A 23,730-nucleotide genomic window follows, 5' to 3' on the forward strand; every position below is an offset into this window, starting at 1 on the left:
AAGTAGACACATCTAACACAACCAGTAAGTAGACACATCCAACACAAATAGTAAGTAGACACATCCAACACAAACAATAAGTAGACATCCAACACAACCAGTAAGAAAACATCCAACACAAGTAGTAAGTAGACATCCAACACAACCAATAAGTAGACACCCAACACAACCAGTAAGTATACACATCCAACACAACCAATAAGTAGACACCCAACACAACCAGTAAGTATACACATCCAACACAACCAGTGAGTAGACATCCATCACAACCAGTAAGTAGGCACCACAACCAGTAAGTTGACACATCCATCACAACCAGTAAGTTGACACATCCACCACAACCAATGAGTAGACATCCAACACAACCAGTAAGTTGACACATCCACCACAACCAATGAGAAGACATCCATCACAACCAGTAAGTATACACATCCATCACAACCAGTAAGTAGACATTCAACACAACCAGTAAGTAGGCACCACAACCAGTAAGTAAACATCCAACACAACCAGTAAGTAGACATATCCATCACAACCAGTCAGTTGGCACATCCATCACAAACAATAAGTAGACATCCAACACAACCAGAAAGTAGACATCCAACACAACCAGTAAGTAGACACATATAAACAACATAACCACATCAACAGCTGATAAACAACATAAACAAACCAGTAGCTGATAAACAACATAACAATTAGCTGATAAACAACATAACCACATCATCAGCTAATAAACAACATAAACACACCATCAGCTGATAAACAACATAACCATTAGCTGATAAACAACATAACCATAAATCCAGTAGATAAACAACATAACCACACAAGTAGCTGATAAACAACATAACCACATCATCAGCTGATAAACAACATTTAAAACATTGCTGTGACGTCATGCCTTTGTTCTTGCAGTCTAAAAATTTACCTGTAGCCGTCCGATAATAATAATTACCAGTCTGATAATATATTATCGGACGGCAATGATAACAAAATCGGACAGTATTTAAAAAACAAAAAGAAGAGTGAAATTAAGGTTAAGTATGTCCAGAAACCCCCAATAAAAATGTTAGGAAACAAATTCAGGAAAAGCAAACGCAAGGAAATTAAATTGCTACAAAATAGCAAATCCATCAAAAAAAAAATCCAAGTTTAAACCTTCCACAAAATTAATACTTTTCACTCTTTAAAAGAATTTTTGATAAAGCACTTTGAAAAAGCGAATTTAAATCCATTTCTGCAAAATAGTCTGCAAATCTCCTTATTTTATGTTTGTTCCCCGATGGCCACACTTTTAAAACCTGAGAATATTTCCATTATCTAAACTAAAACTTCAGGGTAAAAATCTGCATTTTTACTTTCAATGGTGATGGCTATAATATCACCCAAAATTATGTCAGTATCAATGTCAATTTATGCACAACATAAAAAAATTGTTTCCCCAAAAAATCTTTCACTACCGGACCCCTGTCCTGCTATACTAAACGACTGCCATTGAATGAATGAAATGAAACAAGAGTTCACTCACTTTTTTACCGTCTCATTTCTTTTATCTACTTATCAGACGGGTAGAAAACAATGGATGCTTGAACTCCTATTGTGTTATTATCGGACTCCTCCAGGTAACTTTTGGACATTTAAATCGCAATGTTTTAAGTAAGATATATGCCTCATACTATTCTATATGTAAAATTATCAGACAGTTTTCGGCCCTAACGGGCCTCAAACAGTCTGATAATTTTACATGTAGAACAGTATTCGGCATATATCCATTACATACACACCATCACCTGATAAGCAAAATAAAAAAATAACCATTAGCTGATAAACAACATAACTGCAGAAATTTTGTTTTTGATCCTTTTAATGTGTAAATAGATAAATCTCCTGGCAGGAGACAGTAAAATGAAGATACTGAGACTATATTGTGTTTCCTTTCAGTAGTGCCAGATGACCTTGGATCTAATCCACACAATGATGCTTCGTGGACTATGGCTGTCTCCGTAACGACATTCCTTTGTGCTGCCCTTTTGATTAAGATATTCTAATTTCTTATGAACAATGGCTTCATAATGTACAATATGTCATTAAGTGCCCTGACCTTTGTTGTCATTTAATTGTCATGTTACTGTCTTTCAATCCCCCATTTTTTTTTTTACTAGAAACAACATCATAAGCCATTCAATAATATGCATTTATTAGTTTTTCCTTTAAATAAACTATGTTTAAAATAATATACATGTAATCAACAATGATAATGAAAGTTCTTATGATTCCAGTGTAGTTCATGCCTTAACCATATTTGCAAGAAAAAAGATATATCATCAACTTTATCAAATGTGAATAATTTTTTCTTGTTACAAATGTTCTTGCATCAAATGCATGTACAGGCATTATGTTCTGAAATAATATTGTAATGAATGCAATTTCTTGTAGAATACTCAGTAATATGTGAAATTCACTTTCTGTACAAATCTATAATACATGTAATCCAATTCCACAATAAAGACATTCCATGAATAATTAGTGTTGTCTTTTTCAATTTTGTGAGGAAAATAATAACATAATGAATATGACATAATGACCACACTTTCAAAATGTACATTTCTTTCAAACTTTTGAGACACACCATACAAAAGTTTTAACAAAGTTATAACCACTCTTTGTCTCTTCTGTAAAATTGAGCTTTGTGATGCCAGATAACTCTGACAATACATATGAAATCAATGTGAAGAATGCTGCCTTTAGTTTACTTTGACATTGTTAACTGAATGAACAGTGTCAGGCCAACAACCAGTATCACCATTTGTTCTCCGTTGTCGGCCATTTCAGAATGAGGTTTGTGCCCTCCACTTCCACATGTTCGTAAATCCACTTTCTTCCACATCGACACTCGGTGCCACATTTTTGGGAGCCACATTTAGGGCAGGGAAAGTGGCACCCTTTACAGGAAACATCTAGACAATCACACAAGTCCTGGCTGTTCTCCAACAGGATCCCGTTCTCATCGTATACCTGGTTCTTTTTAATGCTGGAGGAAAAGAGGAAAGATATGGGTTTAATGTAATTCTTCAGGTAATCATAAATTCATAATGTATTTTGGAAATATGACTTTATCAAATTATTATGAGTAAAACCCTATAACAAAAACGAACATGTATCTCTTAAGTGCTGGTAGAAAATGGGAAAGACATGTATGGGTTTAATGTAATTTTCCAGGTAATCATAAATTGATTTTTTTTTTATTTTTAAAAATATTTTTATTAAGTACAGTGGAAACCATCAAATCCGACACATGTGCAATCTGTTTCACTGTGAATTATAACCTTTATTTTTATTCCCTTTTTTATATTTCTCACGTTTCTTACATTGTGGAATCTGACATAAAATTTGTCTCAATGCATTCTGGTTTGAATGTTTACTTCCTTACATATCTCTACATATCTGAAGACTAACTCATTTTTATCCATCCTTCATATTATTTTTTCTAAGGAGAGGACGTTCTAAGTATTAAGTACTTGTGTCCAATCATTTTGTTATAACATCTTAACAATAAAATATGTTCAAACCATTATTTTTTCACTACATGTCTTTTACTTACTTTTCTCTGTATATCCTCCTATTCATTTTCCTCATCTCTCGAGCACTTCTCTCTGGATCAAAGTCTTCCATAAACTTCCCTGGATTCCTAAACTTTAGCATCTTTAGATGTTTACTCTGTCAAGATTTAAAACACCATTAATGCAGAAAATTATGAACATCATTATTTTTTGGGCCCATTGTTTGACATAATTCCCCAAATTAATTTTATGACATTGAAGACATCACTATTTAGAGTTTTATTCAACAGTGTGGAACAATATTTGCTATATTCATTATATTAGAAAATCTATAGACATGAATACATATGTTTGTAACAATAAACTCCTCAACCAAAGTAAATAAATTGATAGTGTCATGAACTACATATTAATTAAGCCCAGATATATTTATAAATGATTTCCATGGCTTTGATGGGTAACAGGATGGTTCACCTCTATTGGCGTTTCGCGTCGAGACCATTCGCCCCCAAAGACCTTTCGCGCTGAGACGTTTCACACCTATTTTAATCTACTATTTCCTAAAAGTAATATACAGTTATTGACTGGGTATGAGGGCAACATATGATTTGTTGGACCTGAAGGTGAAAATGTTGCCCGAGGCCGCAGGCCAAGGGCAACATTTTCACCTTCAGGTCCAACAAATCATATGCTGCCCGAATCCCAGTCTATAACTGTTTTGTTATACCCTTCACTGCTTACTTACGAATGATCAATTTAATCAATACACGCTATATTATCAATTATTTTATATGGAAAATTATGGCTTCTTCAGTAAATATATAACATCAAGCTGAGAAAGAACAAAATCAATTATATATCTATTGTATCACAAAAATTATTTATCACAAAACACACTCTTCCCTTCTTTCTTACCGTGCTGTTAGCAACAACTCTTGTAGCTCTAAACTTCGGCTATTTTCACGTCGCCGATATTGAACGATGATTAATTGTGACGTAACAGACGAGTGACGTTGCGGTCTAACAATTCTTATGTAAGACCGGTCAATAGTGAAATTGTTAGACCGATGTAATTAACAGTTCTTTTGTTGGACTTTTTATAAGTAATAAATATATAGAATGATATTTATAAGGGTATAACAATGAACGATGATTAATTACTTGTGACGTAACAGACAAGTGACGTTGCGGTCTAACAATTCTTATGTAAGACCGGTCAATAGTGAAATTGTTAGACCGATGTAATAAACAGTTCTTTTGTTGGACTTTTTATAAGTAATAAATATACAGAATGATATTTCTAAGGGTATAACAAAACAATATATTTCACTGTTCATGATAAATTTTTATATATTATGGTTAATTCGACTAAATTTCTAAAGATAAAAAAAAAAATCTTATCAATGCTAATTTACTTATTGTTGCCATTGGGCTCATGTCTTAATCAGTGTTAATTAGATGTATGAAATAATTATTCACGTGCAGATATAATTATGTTTATTCATCAATCATTATGAATCATAATTAATTGTCTGATTCAGTTTTGTAATTAAACTTTAATTTGGAGATTCTCCATGCTGTAAGATCTACAAAGATGAGCTGTCATGCTACTGTGTTGCAGAAAGGAGACTCCTTTGTTAGAATACAATACAATATGACAATAAAACATATTTACATTGATTTTTTTGATTTCCTAAATATATGCAAAATATGAAAAGATGTGTAATCCCAATCAGCGTGTCAGGTCTTTAGTTTATCCCATATCCTTATATTTGATGTTAATGATTGAATTATATGGAATAATACTTCACAGTACAGAATTTAAGAAAGTAATGACTGCTGTTAACAAGTGATAATTACAACATAATTAAGTAATTGATCATCGGCTTGAGCCATCTTGGGGCGAAACGCCTCAGCGCAAAAGGTCTTTTGGGGCGAAATGTCCCACACTCCTTGGATTGGGGGGGAGGGGGGGGGGATTTTTGATTGTTCGGATGAGACTGTATAAACTGAGGACTGAGGTTCTATGTTGCAGTAAGTACTGGCATAAATAAAGACCCCTAACTGCTCAATGGCCCTGAGTGCCAAGTATAGGCCTAAGCTGCAGCCTCCACCAGAAAGTGGTGGCATCTCCTGAATAAAAAAAAATCTCAATACTGACACTACTGAATAGGGACATTAAACAACATTAAATCAATCATTAACAGCAATTTTTTAAATCTTTGGCTTGGCCACTAATTATCTGTATGCATATGTTTTCTTGACTTATCGAAAATTGAAGTAGAACTACAATCTCTTTTAGATGGCAAAGTTTGTGTTTTTAATTTTGATTTAAAATCCCGTTTAACTTGAATTTCCTCCATAAGCTTACATATTTTCAATGATATTTCTACTGAATATAGGAAAAATACGCTTACCGACGACTCATCATTTTTCCCGTCATTAGAATTAGAATTTTCATCATCGGTTGACTTCACTAAAGAAACGTTTGATCTTAATTTTCTTACATCTTCTCTCTGGCTTTCTTCTTCCATTTTACCGGAAGTTTCTTTGCACAAGTTTTTATTAGTAACTCGTACCCAAATGGGTTCGTTGTCAAATGTCAATACCTTGCATAATTTCCTCCTTGAGAATTTCACTTTCAGTGTATGAAAAAGCATGTTCAATTACCTTAAAAAATAATAGCAAAAATTAAGACCTGATATGCCCTTTGCTTGTATTTAAAAAAAATTTAATTCGTGTTTCCGGAATTATTCATTCCCACTTCTAAAACTGTTAAATAACTAGACTGGTTCCCAAAATATGAAAAAGAACCAAACAAACATTACCAACAGCTGTCAAACTTTAGGTAAAGTCCGTGAATGCACGTTTTTGTGTCTCTACTTTGATCGAGGGGTTATTCATTTACCCTGCAACACACCCTAAAGATCAAAGCCTTAAGTTATGCAAAGTCAATTGTTAGATGCATGCCTTTTCGATGCATATTACAGAGGTATAAGCCTAGATATCTACAGTTGTATCTTTTCTACGTGTAAATCAGTGTGTAGATTGAATCCCCACCTTTCAATAGTTATTGCCATTCTTGGGAGTAAGGGGGGTGGGGGTATATGAGTAACAGAATAATGCATGCAGCATAATATGTTTTTGCAATTGCTTTGCTTAGTGCAGAATCTCAACATAAATTGCTATCAGGTTGTGCTGGAACTGGCTATAGTTGTGCAAAATTAAATATTGTGAATTATTTACAAAAGACACCATGACAGGCTTGACAGCTTTAATTCCTTTGTACTTTTCTGTTACCCCCTTCCCTGCAGACATGTATTTTGCATATATATCATTTCCTATTTCTAACACCAGATGATAGATCTGACACACATACTATATATATACCATTTCTCCACAATCAAGCATTTTTTGCACACTTTCCAAAGTACATTTAATCTTCAATTTAATGCAAATCCCTTTCTCGTTTATGCTTCACTTGCTAAAATATATCTTAAAATAAGAAAAGTTATCTTATTGAAATAATTAGTCATAATAATTAATGCTAATTAAACTTTAGAGAAACTTTTACTGCGCTATTTATAATAAAGTGTTTGCTGGGAAAAGGCACATATTAATACATATTTAGTTAAGTGTATGTAATGTTGTGTCACAGTTCAGTAAGTTGTAAAGAGTTTAAAATCAAAATAAATAATATTTGCTGCCCTTTCACATCTCATAGGAATAAATTGGGTTGGTAGATAGGTGGGAAAAATCTCTTCAAGTCTTGACCTTAGCAACTGTATTAAACAGCCATATTTTTATTGTATTCTAATATTCATTAATATAAAGGTCAAGATCAAAATTTCAAGTAAAAAAATACTACTGGAATTATGTTTCCTTTCATGGACACTTCTTGTTTATTGTAGGTTGTTTACTTTAGGCGAGGTTGTCCACAAAGCTGACTGACATCTGTCCAAAGGTTGATTCATAACATCATCGCTTCTCCTCATCATAGCTAGAGCATATAAGAAATTTGCAAACTGAATGATGTAAGTAAAATTTAATTCCAAGGGTACATGTTTTTGCCTTGTACACAATTCATTTGTTTACAGGATTTATGAAAATGGTCCCTTTTCATTATCTTCACATTTTTCACTTCTAATATTTAGCTTAATTATCTCAACAAAGCTGGGGAAACCTATGGTAAACCATATGTATTTCAACCATATACGCATACTGAAGGGTGCACGATGTTTCGGCACCGCGACGATTCGGCACTTCATCGCAAAGACGTTTCGGCACCCCGATGTTTCGGCACCGCGACGTTTCGGCACTTTTATATGACGTTTCGGCACCTCGATTTTTTTTCGAAGAAAATAAATCGTTTTTTTTTTCTAAGTCTGTTTTTGTTATCATTTTTACATCATTTTTGGGACATTTTTATTATAAGGTTGAACATTAAATAATATAGTAAAAACTGGTTTGATAATTCATTTATAAGGTGAATTTAGTAAAACTGAATTGACTTTTTTCAACTTATGTACATGTGTTTGTAAACAAGGCATGTATGGTCTTTCAGATCAATTACACATTTTTAAATGTCAAAGTTATTATAAAATTGTCAACGGAATATATTTTCAATGAGAGTAGAACAAAAAAGGTATACCTAGCACACAGGGTATAATACCGTAATGTGTCAAATTCTTGATGACAGTTGAGGGGGGTAAAGAAAAATTCGAGTAAATTCAATAGTGACAGTGTGTCACTTTTCCCAATACACAAGATATAACGCAAGGTGTCAGAAAATGAGGGGCCTATATGAAGGATTCTACATGATTTCAATGTATCACTTGTTTCCAAACATCACCAGAAGAAAACCAGAAATGACAGGTATGTAGAAATATATATCTATAAATTTATATTGCAATATAATAATGCATAGCTTTAAACTTGATTGTATTTTGCGTTGAAACTTAAAAATAATAAAACGCTTGATTAATTTGAACTGAATATATAAAAATATATATCGTGTAATTAAAAAAAAGTATATTTTACGAGTATATATTATCATGCTCAAAGGTATTACATGTATTTTTAAATAAAATAAGATAAATTAATTTGTTGAAAATACGAAGGAAAAAAACCGCTGCGTGGCAATGATATTTTTCTTGATAGAAATATTTAATTATAAGGTTAGACAGTGTACATTAAAAAAAAATAAGATATGATTGTTTATGCATGCGATGAATTATATATAGTACCGTGATTTTCATGAAATACTAAACTCTTTTACTTCCATAGAAATGAATGACATAAATTTACAATTTATCATTGATTACAGTAATATTTTATAGACGTCTGCATCATAATAATGCCATGTGGATTTTTTATTCAAATAATTACAATTTTCTATAAGAGATGAATATAGTGATCATTTATCAAGTGTGCTGCATCCCTATAATCATTAAGTTTTACTGCTTAATTATACGACCTCATGTAGATTTCTGTGAAGTCTGCTGCTGTTAGAATTTATTGCATATACAGTGTAAGTTATCACCTCAATAATTTCCAGTTTCGCAGTAATGTGTTAAGTGATAATTAAAAGCTGAATAGATTGATTAATGCATACAGAAAGGCAGAATTTTGAACTTGTCAAGGTTTCCAAAATATTTTATAAAATATGGTGTGTTCATTATATAGCAAAATAAGTCACATATATATAAATCTTGGCATTTTTTTTTTTTTTTTTGCAGCAGGACCGTACGTTCTTACTAGAAATACATGCAATAATTATAATTTAAACAACTAATCCCTAGCATATAAATCATGGAAAGAAATCTTTTTTTAAAATCGAAATACGCATCATAATTTTTCAAAGGATATATCGGAGAACTTGAAAAAAAAATTGTCCGCAAATCCGACATCATTTACGTTACACAACAATTTTGATAACCCATTTATCAAATGGTAATGTTAGAGAAGTTAATGCTTGACTTTATCAAGTCTTGATCTTTTTTGAATAAATCTGAATTTGACCAATTTCTTTTGTTTTGCCTCTGATGTTCAGGATATAGAACGCTAAAGTACGATTCATGAATCCGAAAATGAAGTGAAAATTTCGGATAAAACATATTTGCCTCCCCATATATATAAATATTTTTTGAGAAAACATTGAATGCAAAATCTTTCCCATGATATAAGCTAGGTTCCGTGCTGATTGAAACTTAGTTCTTTTTAAAAATATACATTGGTCCAAAAATTTTAAAACAAAATATCGTTACGGTTTCTTTAGCATAAGATTAAAAAAAACTTCTTAAAACATATATCGCAACCTTTTTGGAGCTACATGTACTAGTATTTCAGACTTAGAATTCTACATGTATCTTGAAAGTAAACTGAATTCACAATAATATACGGGTACGCAGTGGAAAAAATTTCCCAACATTACATTAAGTATATTTAAACTCAAAGTTTTTTACAAAAATATATGGATTTGTGATGTTCTCAGTTTATCAAATTTTTACTTTTCAGACAACTGCATCAGCTGCAATACCTTTGTTCGACCAAGGCAGGAGGCACTTCAATGTGACAGATGTCAACACTGGCAGCATCGAACATGCAATACTGGTAAGAATTTAAAGTATTAAATCTAAATTATATGCTGCTGGGATTATCAATTTAAAATTCAAAATCTTATAAACCGTAAAATCTAATCAAGGTATAATTCAACATTTTCAGGCATAACCAGAGCTGAGTACAGAAGATTGGTGCACGGCCAAGAAGATTTTGATTGGACTTGCGAAGGTTGTTCCAACAACTCCGAGGTCCCTTCGCAAGATGACGAAGACGATGTTAACAACACATCGGAAGCTCCAGATGCCACTTTCCAAATGTCCCTGACTTCCTTGGTAGATCGGGAGAACACATCGGAACAGGTACATTCAATATTAACGTGATTAAGAATGTAAATGTTAGATTCCAACATTCCACTTGTTCTATGCATTACAGTTTAATTAATCATTTTGAAGCCTTTTATGTTTCTTTTTAAAACAAACTTGAAGAGTTGGTGTACACGAGTTAGGTAGAAAATAATTAATAATTTTAGCACACGGAGGATGAAAGAGAGGAGGAACCAAATGAGGACAACACATCAACAGCCCCAGCAGATGCCACATTTCACATTTCCTTGGGTTCCTTGATTGATCCGGAAGACAGACCTGTGGTGGATCCAGAAAACAGACCTGTGGTGGATCCAGAAAACAGACCTGTGGTGGATCCAGAAAACAGACCTGTGGTGGATCCAGAAGACAGACCTGTGGTGGATCCAGAAGAAAGACCTGTGGTATAATTTCATTTTATATAGTATAAGTATTATAAATGATAAACATTATATTATAATTATGAATATTAAATGCATCGTTTTTTTAAAAATATATTATTGTATCAGTCTTTTATTAACATGTAACAATGTACACTGAATTAGTTATATTATACATTTATGAATATTCAATTTTATTAACTATTATTTAGAATCAGCAAGAGGACCAGTCCTTTGTAGCGGACACATCTTTCGCTGTTCCTGCTCCCATAAACGAGGATTCCATTAGAGAGGAAGTCATTGGTGACATTCTAGAGGAGGATGAGGCTGTGGTCACTGAATATGAAGTCGTTGACACTGGAACCAAACGGGGCAAGAGGAAACTGGTCGACAACCGTGGATTCCAGTATACTATTAAGGTAAAAAAAATGATTTTACACCAAAGAGGAAACATTTTTTAAAATAAGAATTTATGCAATAAACAATGAAAAAAGCTTTAATATATGCAAAAACTAATGAAAACATTGTTTCTACATAATTTTAAAATTCAACTTTAAACTTTTATCAGAAGCAGAGAGGAGATGGCTATATTTACTGGAGATGCAGCAAACGTGGGAAGGAGCAGCACTGTCCAGCCACAGTAATTCAGAAAGGCGACACCTTCCAAGAAGGCCTAAAAAATCATGTCCACCCTGCTGAGCCAGGAGTCCACTTAGCCATCAAAATGAAAGCTGAGGTAGCTTTTTCTTATTATTATGATAGTCAATAATATGTATGTATAGTAAAATATAATTAAGATTATTAAAATATGTCAGTATTTTTTTAAACACCATGGAATACTTTGTGCTTTTTGTACATTGTAAAACAGTCAGCAAATTATTCAATAGTATCATTTTAATTTTAATTTTTTTTTTAATTTAATTTTTTTTAATTATATGTAACCTTTTTATACTATAGGTGAAGAAAAAGGCGGTGGACAACATTTTTACAGAGTCTGCACCCCGCATTGTAGAAAATGTCATGAATGCCGCCTCAGATGTTGATGCCCCCCCTGCCAGTCGTCCAAAGCCTGCCAACATGACAAGGATTGTCAACAGGGTTCGACAGAACCTGCGGCCTCAAGATCCACAAGATTTAGATTTTGAGGTAGTTTCAACAATTACAATAAGTATCATACCTAGCAAACAATTATTTATTTACATACACTGTCGTAAACCTAACCAGAAATTCAGAATTTAAAAAAAGTTAAAATCAATGCATCAATAAATTATTATACACTTCTGTATTTTATAGAAACTGACTTGTTTTGTAAATTTTATAGCTTGACATGGGCTTCCTGGAGCAGCAGATGCCAGACTTCAGACATGTAGATGTCTATGTTTCTGGCCGTCGACATCTGCTGATGTATACAGACTACCAGCTGCAGCTCCTTGCTAAGGCCAAAACCTGGTATCTGGACGCCACATTCCGGGTTGTCAACAAACCTTGGTATCAACTCTTTACCATCCACTCCTTTATCCGCAGTGGTACTAACATGAAGCAAATCCCTCTGGCATTTTGCTTCATGTCTAGCAAAAGAAAGGCTGATTATTATGAAGTAAGTTTATCAAACAAAAGTAATTAAGAATAATGTGACTATTAAAGTAATTAATGAATTTAAAAAAAAACTTAACATTTCATTAAAAAAAATATATGAGTATATAGCAACAATTACTACTAAACCACCTTGCAATAATTTAGATGTTGCATACTATTAAAAGTTCTTGCAATTTTTCAGGTTCTCAGGACAATTGATCATCTCCTGCCAGACAACATCGCTCTCCATGGTTTTGTTGTTGACTTTGAGGCAGCCATTTGGAGAGCAGTGCAGGACAGATTTCCTGGCTTTGTCATACAAGGCTGTGTGTTCCATTGGACCCAGGCCGTGTACAGAAAGGCCCAAGAACTGGGTTTGCAGGTATACACATACATGTATTTTTAAACAAAATCTGTAATGTAACCACAGGGGCCGGTAACACTTTATTTGATTAATTTACGTAATCACTACATATATATAATCTTTTTGACGTTTTTGTCTACAAATAGTGATTACATAAAATCAAATACAGCATGCTACTGGCACCTGTGATTGTAACAGCAGAAAAAATATATATAAACAGCTTACACAAAATATCCATTTCTTAATAATATTCCTTAATTAAGGCATAATAAGAGTTTTTATGCTTTCAAATGTTTATAAATGATACAATATGTGTAATATAAAAATAAATATATCTTTATAGAGAGCTTACAACACCAGAGGAGAGGTGCACGAGTTTATTCGTCAAGTGCTCGCCCTCCCTTTCTTGCCGCCAGAGCACATAGTCGAGACATTCCACCATTTGGATCGGCGTGTACAGACGGACTTGCTTGATTCCCTTATGGAATATGTGTGGCGCCAGTGGCTGAATAACCCCACCTTTCCTGTCAGGAACTGGAGTGTGTTTATGCTCGCCATTCGCACCAACAACGATGTAGAGGGATGGCACAACAGGCTTAACAGCAGAGTTGCACAAAGAGGTCCTGTTCCCTTCTACTTGTTGTTGGTGGAACTACACAAAGAGGCAAAACAGATCCCCCTACAGGCAAAGTTGATCTCCGAAGGGAAGATGGTTCGCATCCATAAGAAAAGGTCAACACATGTAAATGGTAAGCTGTTCGCTGCATGGAAGAAGTATTCGGAGGGGGAAATGACCACCAGTCAGCTTTTGCGGCGTTGTGCCAATGTGTATGGACCAAGCGATTAAACTACGTATGATCCTTTTGGAGATCAATTTATATTTGTTTATATATTTATATACATTGTACCATGCATCTGTATGATAGAGTGCCATGTCAAATACAATGTTTATGTTATAGTATCATTTATTTAAATATTATATGTATATTATGAAGTGGAAAAAAAAAACAGAACACATTTGTTTCTTTCTTTTGTGATGATCTGAATTAAATCAATTTCATTTAAATATGACACACTAATCAATCGTTTGTGTTTTCTTTACTTCTTATGAAATAAGTTTTTTTTTAAATCAAGGGAAAATAAATAATCTATCCTTGTTTTGCATGAAATAAATAATCTGGATAGAAATAATGCCAGTCCCCCTAAACTTATACTTCTGACTATGCTATATGTACAGAAAAAAGTTTATAAAAGTCAATTTACGGTTATGAATGAAAAAAAAATTCTGATGCATTTTTTTAACAGCTGTAAAAGACAATCACATACTAATTAAAATATTCCTGTTATTAATGTAATAACCCATGGTAGGATATGTACGTATTTAATAATACCTTTGTGTAACACTAGATGGGTTAAAAATCATAAACAAAACAAGTGCTTGTGATGTTCATGTATGTATATTATCAGATCTAATAATTTTGGATAACTTGATCGAGGATTCAGTATTTAGATATTTATGAATAACTATCATAAAATGATTACCAGAATGAAAATCAAATGTTTCTTTAACCATTCAGTGTTAAAAAAACGTAATTATTCCATTTTACTGTAATACATACCCATTTTAACTTGGTAGCAAACTCCTATCTTTTAGCTCGATTTCCAAGAGTTACTTATATACTATTAATCAGAAAGATGATTTCAAACAGACCTATTTCCTAATAGTAATATACAACCACAAGTTATATGGTGTTAAACTAATTTTTCTCCACAATATAACTCAATATTTAGATAGGTGCCGAAACGTCGCGCTTAAGGTGCCGAAACGTCGTGGTGCCGAAACGTCGCGGTGCCGAAACATCGTCGCAGGTGCCGAATCGTCGCGGTGCCGAAACATCGCGGTGCCGAAAAGTCCAGAATTCATACTGAAACCTTGCGTATACCTCAAGTTTCAGCAAGTTTCAGTTGCGGAAACTATTTGGATTCGTGGACACCTTTGGTTTCCGCACTGCGGAAACTTGATGAAACTTGAAGTTTCCGCACTGAAACTTTGCGGAAACTATTAGTAACCTTAAGTTTCCGCAGAGTTTCAGTAGAGTTTCAGCCATGCGGAAACTGTATTTTTCATCCAGTGGAAGCTTAGTATATATGTTTATTCACCAATCAAGGGCCCACGGGGGGCATGAACAAGTATGTGATACCCTTACATAATGCAGATGGAGGTACATCAAGATCATATCTCAGTACATAAATTACTGATTTTAAAGAACTAGTTTTGTTGTCACAGTAATTTAAAAACTACTACAAACTAGGCTAGCATTATTAATACTAAAGAGCAATACCTAATATGTGTCTCTTTTTAGTCAAATTTAAAAGATTGATTGATTGATTGTATACTGTTTAATGTCCCTCTCCAGAATATTTCACTGATATGGAGATGTCACCATTGCCGGTGAAGGGCTGCAAGTTTAGGCCTATGCTCGGCACTTACGGCCTTTGAGCAGGGAGGGATCTTTATCGTGCTACACCTGCTGTGACACGGGGCCTCGGTTTATACGGTCTCATCTGAAGGACCGCCCCATTTAGTCGCCTTTTACGACAAGCAAGGTGGTACTGAGGACCTATTCTAACCCGGATCCCCACGGGGCCAAATTTAAAAGAAGAATGATTGCAATGTACTGTAAACGTACTTTTTTCCACGGGGTCATAATTCCGCGGAATCTCCATTTCTGTTTAATCCACGTGTAAAAAATTACGCGGATTTTCTAGACTGTCACTAAATGCCTTACATTTATATTAAGTACGCGTGGACAAATTTCCGCGGAAGATTTGTGACCGCGTACATAGCGTAAATTAATACCACGCGGAAAAAGGTACTTCTACAGTATTTTAAGTTTAGATCAGCAGAGCTACAGTCTCATCACAGACTTTTGAGTTCCTATTGTACTAGTTGTATTTATTTCTGTGTTTCAGATGGGTGGGCTGGATTATGGGTAATCACAATGTCAAAGGTCACAGTCTCTGGCCCACTCACTGCATGCCAAATCTGACAGAACCCCACCTGGTGGAAGAAAATCCAGGAGAAAACAACTCCGCCCAATCTTCTACTGCCCTCCAACTAGACAATTTAATAATAAATAATGACCATGAAGAACTAGAAAAGTTTATCAGCCTGACTAAAGCTGATGTGAATGTAGAACTAAATGAGAAAAAAGAAACAGCTCTTATCCTAGCTGTTAAACTGAGCCACATAGAGTGTGTCCAGGTGATAGTGAACTGTGAGTCGTGTCTGAAGAACTGCCTCAATGTTAACAATTGTTCTGCTTTTGATATGGCTCTGATCACTGCTTTTGACAATCGTTTGGAACCCAGACATTCCATTTGTTGGGAAATAATCAAGCTGTTGATGAGGGCTAATGCGGAACCTATGTGTAAGGATGCCATGATGTACATAGTGCGGACAGCCTTCAAGTATCAGGATGATCAGTTTCTGCATAATCTCATCGCAGCAGCTCTAGAGTGTTCAAATTCAACCATGTTTCATGAACTCCTTCTTCAAAAATTACATCGTCATCAGCCCATCTACGTGGACCCCATTGATCCCATTTTTATGAACATGTCAGATTTTAGCATTAAATTATTAAAGATAGCTCCTCCATCTGAGCAGGAGTTTATCGTGAACTCGATGTTTTATTACATGGAGTCGTACTGGCAGTCCCGCAGGAATAAATTCAACACGTTTTACAAACTGATCGTGTACACCATCGCGGCGGGCTGGGTGTGGCAAAGGTCGAACGTGTACCACATCTCCCGATCCTGTCCACACCTGGGTAAATGGCTGATACAGCAGATGAAGACACCCCTCTCACTCGTTCACCTCTCCCGGGCCTCGTTCCGACGCCACGTGACCTGCCCGGTTCCAGCGGCCATCGAGGAGCTCCCTTATCCCATTCCGGAATCGCTGAAGCAGTACCTTCTCATTCAAGACATGGATGAACTGTGTTCCTCAGGGACTGTTAACCTCAATGAAGTGGCCTTTTGAATCTAGTCATAAAAAGTTAAAGAACATTTAATGTGGCATTTCTCATAGGAAACCAGCTCTTTTTTTAATCAAAGTAAGGGAAATCTTCACTGCTCAACAGTGTTTTAGGCAGAAATTGTTTTTAGAGAAAATTTGAATTTTGACTGTATTCGTCTAAATAATAGAAACAAAACAATATCTGCCTTTAGTTTAAAGGTGCTAATTTTGATTGATCTTTTATTTTATTATTTAAACATTGAAGATTTTAATTTGAATTGGTATTTCAAACATTTTTCTTTGAAATGAAATGATGCAGCACATTATAAACTTGTTTAAGGCCATTTTCTTGTTCCCTCTTAAAGTTGATTTTAAGTTTCCTTTCTGTCTTGCATTCAGTCTCACATTTTGTTTTCTACAGCCATTTTATGTTTTTTTTACTCTTTACACTTTGTAAATTTCATAAAGCACCTTATAATGATGTACATACCAAAAAAGTTTTATGTCAAAATATCTTTTCAGGGAAGAACAGCTGTTTGTTGTGAAGAAATCTTTTAAATCAGTTAATTGAGAAGAAAACTTTTATTTTCTTCTTTTTTTTATATTTTAATACTGAAACAAAAGAATAATTTTAATCAAGAAAAGAGTCATAAATGTGTTGCCTGTTACCTTTCATTGTTTTAAAAGTACATGTAATTTATTTTATCCATACATGGGCTACATTGCTATGTGTTTTATTTCTGTACGTTTAATTGTTATACGCTGCACTAGGAGTGTTGCTTATTATGAGTTGTATATACATGTATGTGTACATTTTGTACAGGTATAATCTATGAATATCTCATAAAAATGATGAAAAATAAAAGTGCTATGAATATGCTTCACATTTGTTTCACCCAGTTGGCCTAAAAGGAGTCGAGAGTGGATGAAGAAACTTATTTTAGACTACACTAACATTACACTATGAACAGAATCTAAGTCACTATAGGCATCGGAAGCAAATTGAAAGTGGGGTGGCTAATTGAAAAAAGGGGGGGCTAAACCAACAAAAAAAGGTAATCCCCAATTTTTAATGTGTATAATATGTCTATATTTGAAAAAAAAGTTGAAGGGCTAAGCCAAGATAAAATCTTGACCCCCGGGGATGGGGCAGGTTAACTGGGAATAGGGCATCTAAGTTTTGCATTGATATGTATAGGAAAAAATCTCAAGAATCACTGAGCTAGAAGAGCTGAAATTTATTTGGAAACATTTTTGGATGGTGTAATTTCTAAATTGTTCGAATCATGACTGCTGGGGGTAGGGTGGGATCACATTAGGTAATACAAGGGGTAAATCTGGTAAAGAACAGTGTGGCCAAAGTTACTCATGTTGTGGCCAATGGGTCTTTTATTAAATCTTCTCAGCTTCTGAATCACAAAACCAACTTCTGTTAATTTTTTATATATATTAAATAGCATGATTGGTAAATGGAAACAAAAATTGTGAACGTCATGGTATTTAGCTAAGTGCATGGTTACGATGAGCAAGGGTGCATCTTCCAAAATTGCAAAATTCATATGGTTTCTGCATGGGTCGGAGATTATGGTATTGGGGGGGGGGGGCTCTAATAACATAGCTGAATGCATTAATTCATGGTATTCAAAATGTCCTCTACAATTTTTCTTTTTTTTCAAATTTTCTGTTTAAATTTTAAGTGGATTTTATTTGATAAAATAAGGTACCCTCAGAAACTACAAATAGATAAAGGTCGGTTGCCCCCAACACCTTCACTTTTTGTTACAATGGAAAAAATCCTCTCATTTTAATGTAAAACTTTCTACATATTAAGTTTTCTTGTCAAAAAGTAGGAGTTTTCCTTAACTACCCTACAACCCGAAATAATTTTTTGCTCTTTTTTCGGGTAATATATCAGTGTATTTGAACATACATCCCCCATTTCTAATGAATTGAAAGTGAAATTGAAAAACGATGCTGCATACCTGTAGCGTTACCGTGGAGTTGGCGTTAGTTATTAGAAGTACAATGGCTGCCCTCCCCCACTTTTTTCCCCAACCTTACTTATACTATTGGAAATGTTCAGTGAAAGGGTGGTTGCCCCCCCCCACTATTAGTGATGTACGGAAAATGTAGTACACGTATAATAATTGGTACTGGAAGTAGTTGGCATTTACGACCGACCGACCTCCCTCCCCCCCCCCCCCCCACACACACGAAATAGGACTTTTGACTTTGGGCAAGTTTTTTTTTTTGGTCAACTTTTTTTCAGTTAAGTAAAAAAAATTCCTCTGGCTGCCCCCCCCCCCTTTCAACAACGATGCTACGTGTCTGCCTGTACGTTTTTTTCCTCAACAAAATTATCTTTGCTATATGCATGTATCTGAGACCAATTAAGGCTTCACATTTTAACAAAAAGTAATTGAAAGTATATATATACGAGTAATTTTAAAGAGACATTTCAGATCGTCAGCCTCCTTGTTTATTTCGATGGTACAGTTTCTTCCCCTCCCAAACTTGTTATATAAAAAGAGTCAGTTTGTTTAGAAGTTTCATCACTTTAAAGGCCGGATTTGCCCTCACTCCCCACGTTTTAATGCCATTTTTTTTTAAGTTGGACCCCCCGACCCATACCTGATGTAATAATACTGAACTTGTGAAACTTTTTAGCTCACCTGAGCCGAAGGCTCAAGTGAGCTTTTCTGATCACATTGTGTCCGTCGTCCGTCTGTCCGTCTGTCCGTCTGTCCGTCCGTAAACTTTTCACATTTTCGACTTCTTCTCAAGAACCACTGGGCCAATTTTGACCAAACTTGGTACAAAGCATCCTTGGGTGAAGGGGAATTTAAATTGTTAAAATGAAGGGACATATCCCCTCGCAAGGGGAGATAATCAAGGAAAGACAAAAATAGGGTGGGGTCATTAAAAAATCTTCTTCTCAAGAACCACTGGGCCAGAAAAGCTGAAACTTATGTGGAAACATCCTGGGGTAGTGTAGATTCTAAATTGTTCAAATCATAACCCCCGGGGATTGGGTGGGGCCACAATGGGGAATCAAATTTTTACATAGAAATATATAGGAAAAAATCTTTGAAAATCTTCTTCTCAAGAACCACTGTGCCTGAAAAGCTGAAACTTATGTGGAAACATCCTGGGGTAGTGTAGATTCTAAATTGTTCAAATCATAACCCCCGGGGATTGGGCGGGGCCACAATGGGGAATCAAAGTTTAACATAGAAATATATAGGAAAAATCTTTGAAAATCTTCTTCTCAAGAACCACTGTGCCAGAAAAGCTGAAACTTATGTGGAAGCATCCTGGGATAGTGTCAATTCTAAATTGTTCAAATCATAACCCCCGGGGATTGGGCAGGGCCACAATGGGGAATCAAAGTTTTACATAGAAATATATAGGAAAAATCTTTGAAAATCTTCTTCTCAAGAACCACTGGGCCAGAAAAGCTGAAACTTATGTGGAAGCATCCTGGGGTAGTGTAGATTCTAAATTGTTCAAATCATAACCCCCGGGGATTGGGCGGGGCCACACTGGGGAATCAAAGTTTTACATAGAAATATATAGGAAAAATCTTTGAAAATCTTTTTCTCAAGAACCACTGTGCCTGAAAAGCTGAAACTTATGTGGAAACATCCTGGGGTAGAGTAGATTTTAAATTGTTCAAATCATGACCCCCGGGGATTGGGCGGGGCCACAATGGGGAATCAAAGTTTTACATAGAAATATATAGGAAAAATCTTTGAAAATCTACTTCTCAAGTACCACTGTGCCTGAAAAGCTGAAACTTATGTGGAAACATCCTGGGGTAGTGTAGATTCTAAATTGTTCAAATCATAACCCCCGGGGTTTGGGCGAGGCCACAATGGGGAATCAAAGTTTTACATAGAAATATATAGGAAAAATCTTTGAAAATCTTCTTCTAAAGAACCACTGTGCCAGAAAAGCTGAAACTTGTGTGGAAGCATCCTGGGATAGTGAAGATTTTAAATTATACAAATCATGACCCCCGGGGGTTTGGCGGGGCCACAGTGGGGAATCAAAGTTTTACATAGAAATAGATAGGAAACATCTTTGAAAATCTTCTTCTCAAGTACCACTGTGCCAGAAAAGCTGAAACTTATGTGGAAGCATCCTGGGATAGTGAAGATTTTAAATTATACAAATCATGACCCCCGGGGATTGGGCGGGGCCACAATGGGGAATCAAAGTTTTACATAGAAATATATAGGAAAAATCTTTGAAAATCTTTTTCTTAATAGCAACTGGGCCAGAAAAGCTGAAACTTATATGGAAGCATCCTGGGGTAGTGTAGATTTCAAATTGTCTAAATTATGATCAGTGGGGTAGGGTGGGGTCACAATATGTATTACAAGGGGTAAATCTAGTAAAGGACAGAATTGTCAAAGCTTCTCAGGTGAGCGATGTGGCCCATGGGCCTCTTGTTTGTCAGTTGTTTTCTGACCACCACCCTTACCCCACCCCACCCCTTGTGCCTAATAACCATTTTGACTAATTAAGCAAGCCTTTTCTTTTCGGGAAAAGTGTGTGTGTCAATGATAAATACGTGATGTATAGTTTCCATGATAAAAATGAGACATGATTTGTCAATAAATTAAGTATCCGTGTTAGTAAGAAAACTAGTTTTTGAATTCCGCGTTCAGTTGAGATTTTCATGGGCTCTGTATGTAAAGTAAAAGTAAAAAAAAAAGAGAGAAAGAAAAGAAAGTGAAGACTTACCTGAAAAACTTTAACATAAGGCAAAAATAAAGGGGGCGATGTCCAAACTTGACAAGTTTTTTTTTCTTCAATAGAAAAAGGTTATGGGGAGCGCCCCCTTACGACCCCCCCCCCCAATAAAATAAAGGACGTGCGTGTTTTAATTTAATCAGTCGGAGATTACTCAAATTTTGAAATAAAGTGTCCTCTTATGTTCAAAAAGCATTAAGAATATACGCATATTAAATAATTACTGTATTTTTTCTAGCTTTGTGGTGGATTTTCAGAGATGAAATAATAAGAATAAATGCTGCATCATATATTGCATAAAAGATTTCGCTCTATCAAATCCCCCCCCCCCTCTCTCCCTCTCTCAAGTCCTACTTTTGCACCCAATTAAATAATAATCCATGTCTAAAATGTTAATGTTTCTATTTTAACTCCAAATTCCAATGCTTCAATTAATATTAGAATAAAAAAAAAATTAAATATTGACCGAAAAGCAATATTGAAGCCCAGTAATAAACCTTGAAAATCTTTTTTTTTTTTTTTTACTGTCGACTGAGACCTTGATAAAATGATTCATAATTGGACATTCCATAGAAATGTCTAATAAGCCTAATTTACCTGAATGATACCTGTCTGATACCTGAAGGGTGACGTCACGGACAGCTAGGTGGCGCTGCAATTTAAGCGTTGGGATATTTTGATAACCGACATGATCTGAAATACGACTGTTTACACGGACCAGGAAAAGAACCGATGGTAAGTTTGACGAATTTTATTAAAAAAGGAAAAAGCAAATGCGTTCAAAGGACTCAAGCCTTCTGAACTGCCAAAAGAATTTCGTAATTTACCTGTGCACGTTGTTACACCTGAAAACCGATTTCCGCATTGCAGCACTATCAAAACAATTGCTGTGTATTTGAGTTTGGGGGGCTTAGGGTGTGGCATTTATGACATATCTGTTACTTTGCCCGAGTACTCCTCAATTACTCTGCGAAACAAAGGGCAATGACGGAAAAAACGAGAAAATTTGTAGAGAAAACTCTTCATCAAGGGAGGATACTCCAGCTAATTTCAAAAAATAAATATGGAAAGTTTATTTACATTCTTTTCTTTGGGTGTATAGTATAGAATAGAATAGAATAGATTTATTCCAGATCAGGGCCCTTGTGGGCATATTACATACATGATTATTGAACAGAGCATATAATAGTTATTAATAAGATGTGATGTGTTCTTAGTACATGTATATACTTAATAATTTACACATGGTTCATAAATGAAATAATTGCTAACATGTGAACTTTAAATACATATTGTAATTAAAAATATATAAAGAAGTACCACCGTGTACCATAATGCAAAAAAGCCAGAGATATACATACACAGAAATGAAAAATATATATATATATATATATATATTTTTTTTATACATACCAACACATACATACATACACGTATATATACATGTCCACACACATACATACTGAGTAGCTATATTCCACTAAATTGCAAAAGATACCACGGGACAGTGCATTGGTACTTTATAATTCACCATGTTTTGTTTGCATATCTTATGAACAAGTAATATTTATTGTGTTTGAAGTATACAAATTTTTTTTTTTTTAATTTCTTAATACATGTAGAAGACACACTTTATTGCACCCTTGATAAATTCACAAGAACTTCACTATAGATTCTTTCTTTTTTTTTTTTTTTTTTTTTTTTTTTTTTTTTTTTTAAATTTAGTACATACAGTGTTTACATGCACCTATTATTATTATAAAGAGAAATACCACATTATATGCATCAGTATTTTATATGGCTTGTCTAACCAGTTCACAAACAGCTGAAAGTACTTCAATATTTTCACAATTTAGAACCCATAACAACTTATTTTCATTATTTAAATGAGAAAAATTGATACAGTGTCTTTGTATAACATTAATCATATTCTCTCGTTCTGTAACAAAACTCAAACATTCAAAAAGTGTGTGTTTTTCATCTTCAATAACATTCATTGAGCATTTAGTACAAAGTCTCTGATCTCTAGGAATGCCAAAGTACCGGCCTCTTTCAATTTGTAAATTGTGAGAAGATGTACGCAACCTACATATTAATTTTCTTTGTTCAAATGGCAGGCATAGTAAGTATTTTTCAAGTCCAAAATTTG

At 34.6% G+C, this 23,730-nt stretch overlaps 4 protein-coding genes across 4 annotated transcripts in view; 3 read left to right on the forward strand and 1 right to left on the reverse strand.

The window, feature by feature from the left end:
* Positions 1 to 2,243: 2,243 nt before the first annotated feature.
* Positions 2,244 to 6,108, reverse strand: LOC134245153 (ARL14 effector protein-like). The gene is made up of 3 exons (XM_062727414.1): positions 5,981 to 6,108; positions 3,605 to 3,720; positions 2,244 to 3,034 (listed from the first exon to the last, which is right to left on the reverse strand). The coding sequence occupies exons 1-3, from the start codon at positions 6,095 to 6,097 to the stop codon at positions 2,803 to 2,805; spliced, it is 465 nt and encodes a 154-aa protein (XP_062583398.1). The 5' UTR covers positions 6,098 to 6,108; the 3' UTR covers positions 2,244 to 2,802.
* A 253-nt stretch (positions 6,109 to 6,361) lies between these two features.
* Positions 6,362 to 17,703, forward strand: LOC134245160 (uncharacterized). Its single transcript, XM_062727421.1, has 3 exons — positions 6,362 to 6,411; positions 7,475 to 7,597; positions 15,779 to 17,703. The coding sequence occupies exons 2-3, from the start codon at positions 7,593 to 7,595 to the stop codon at positions 16,845 to 16,847; spliced, it is 1,074 nt and encodes a 357-aa protein (XP_062583405.1). The 5' UTR covers positions 6,362 to 6,411; positions 7,475 to 7,592; the 3' UTR covers positions 16,848 to 17,703.
* Positions 11,016 to 13,730, forward strand: LOC134245142 (uncharacterized). Its single transcript, XM_062727407.1, has 7 exons — positions 11,016 to 11,030; positions 11,079 to 11,285; positions 11,435 to 11,602; positions 11,824 to 12,012; positions 12,188 to 12,463; positions 12,644 to 12,823; positions 13,149 to 13,730. Exons 1-7 carry the CDS (start codon positions 11,016 to 11,018, stop codon positions 13,650 to 13,652), a joined length of 1,539 nt encoding a protein of 512 aa, XP_062583391.1. The 3' UTR covers positions 13,653 to 13,730.
* A 4,516-nt stretch (positions 17,704 to 22,219) lies between the features above and the next one.
* Positions 22,220 to 23,730, forward strand: part of LOC134245193 (calponin homology domain-containing protein DDB_G0272472-like) — a 33,346-nt gene continuing 31,835 nt past the window's right edge. The window contains exon 1 of the mRNA XM_062727469.1: positions 22,220 to 22,316. The gene's annotated coding sequence lies outside the window, so the exon portion shown is untranslated. The remainder of the gene's footprint in view (positions 22,317 to 23,730) is intronic.

The sequence above is a fragment of the Saccostrea cucullata genome, unplaced genomic scaffold, assembly GCF_032062105.1.
Source record: "Saccostrea cucullata isolate Sc308-1 unplaced genomic scaffold, CSIRO_AGI_Scuc_v1 ctg2001, whole genome shotgun sequence".
NCBI lineage: Eukaryota > Metazoa > Mollusca > Bivalvia > Ostreida > Ostreidae > Saccostrea > Saccostrea cuccullata.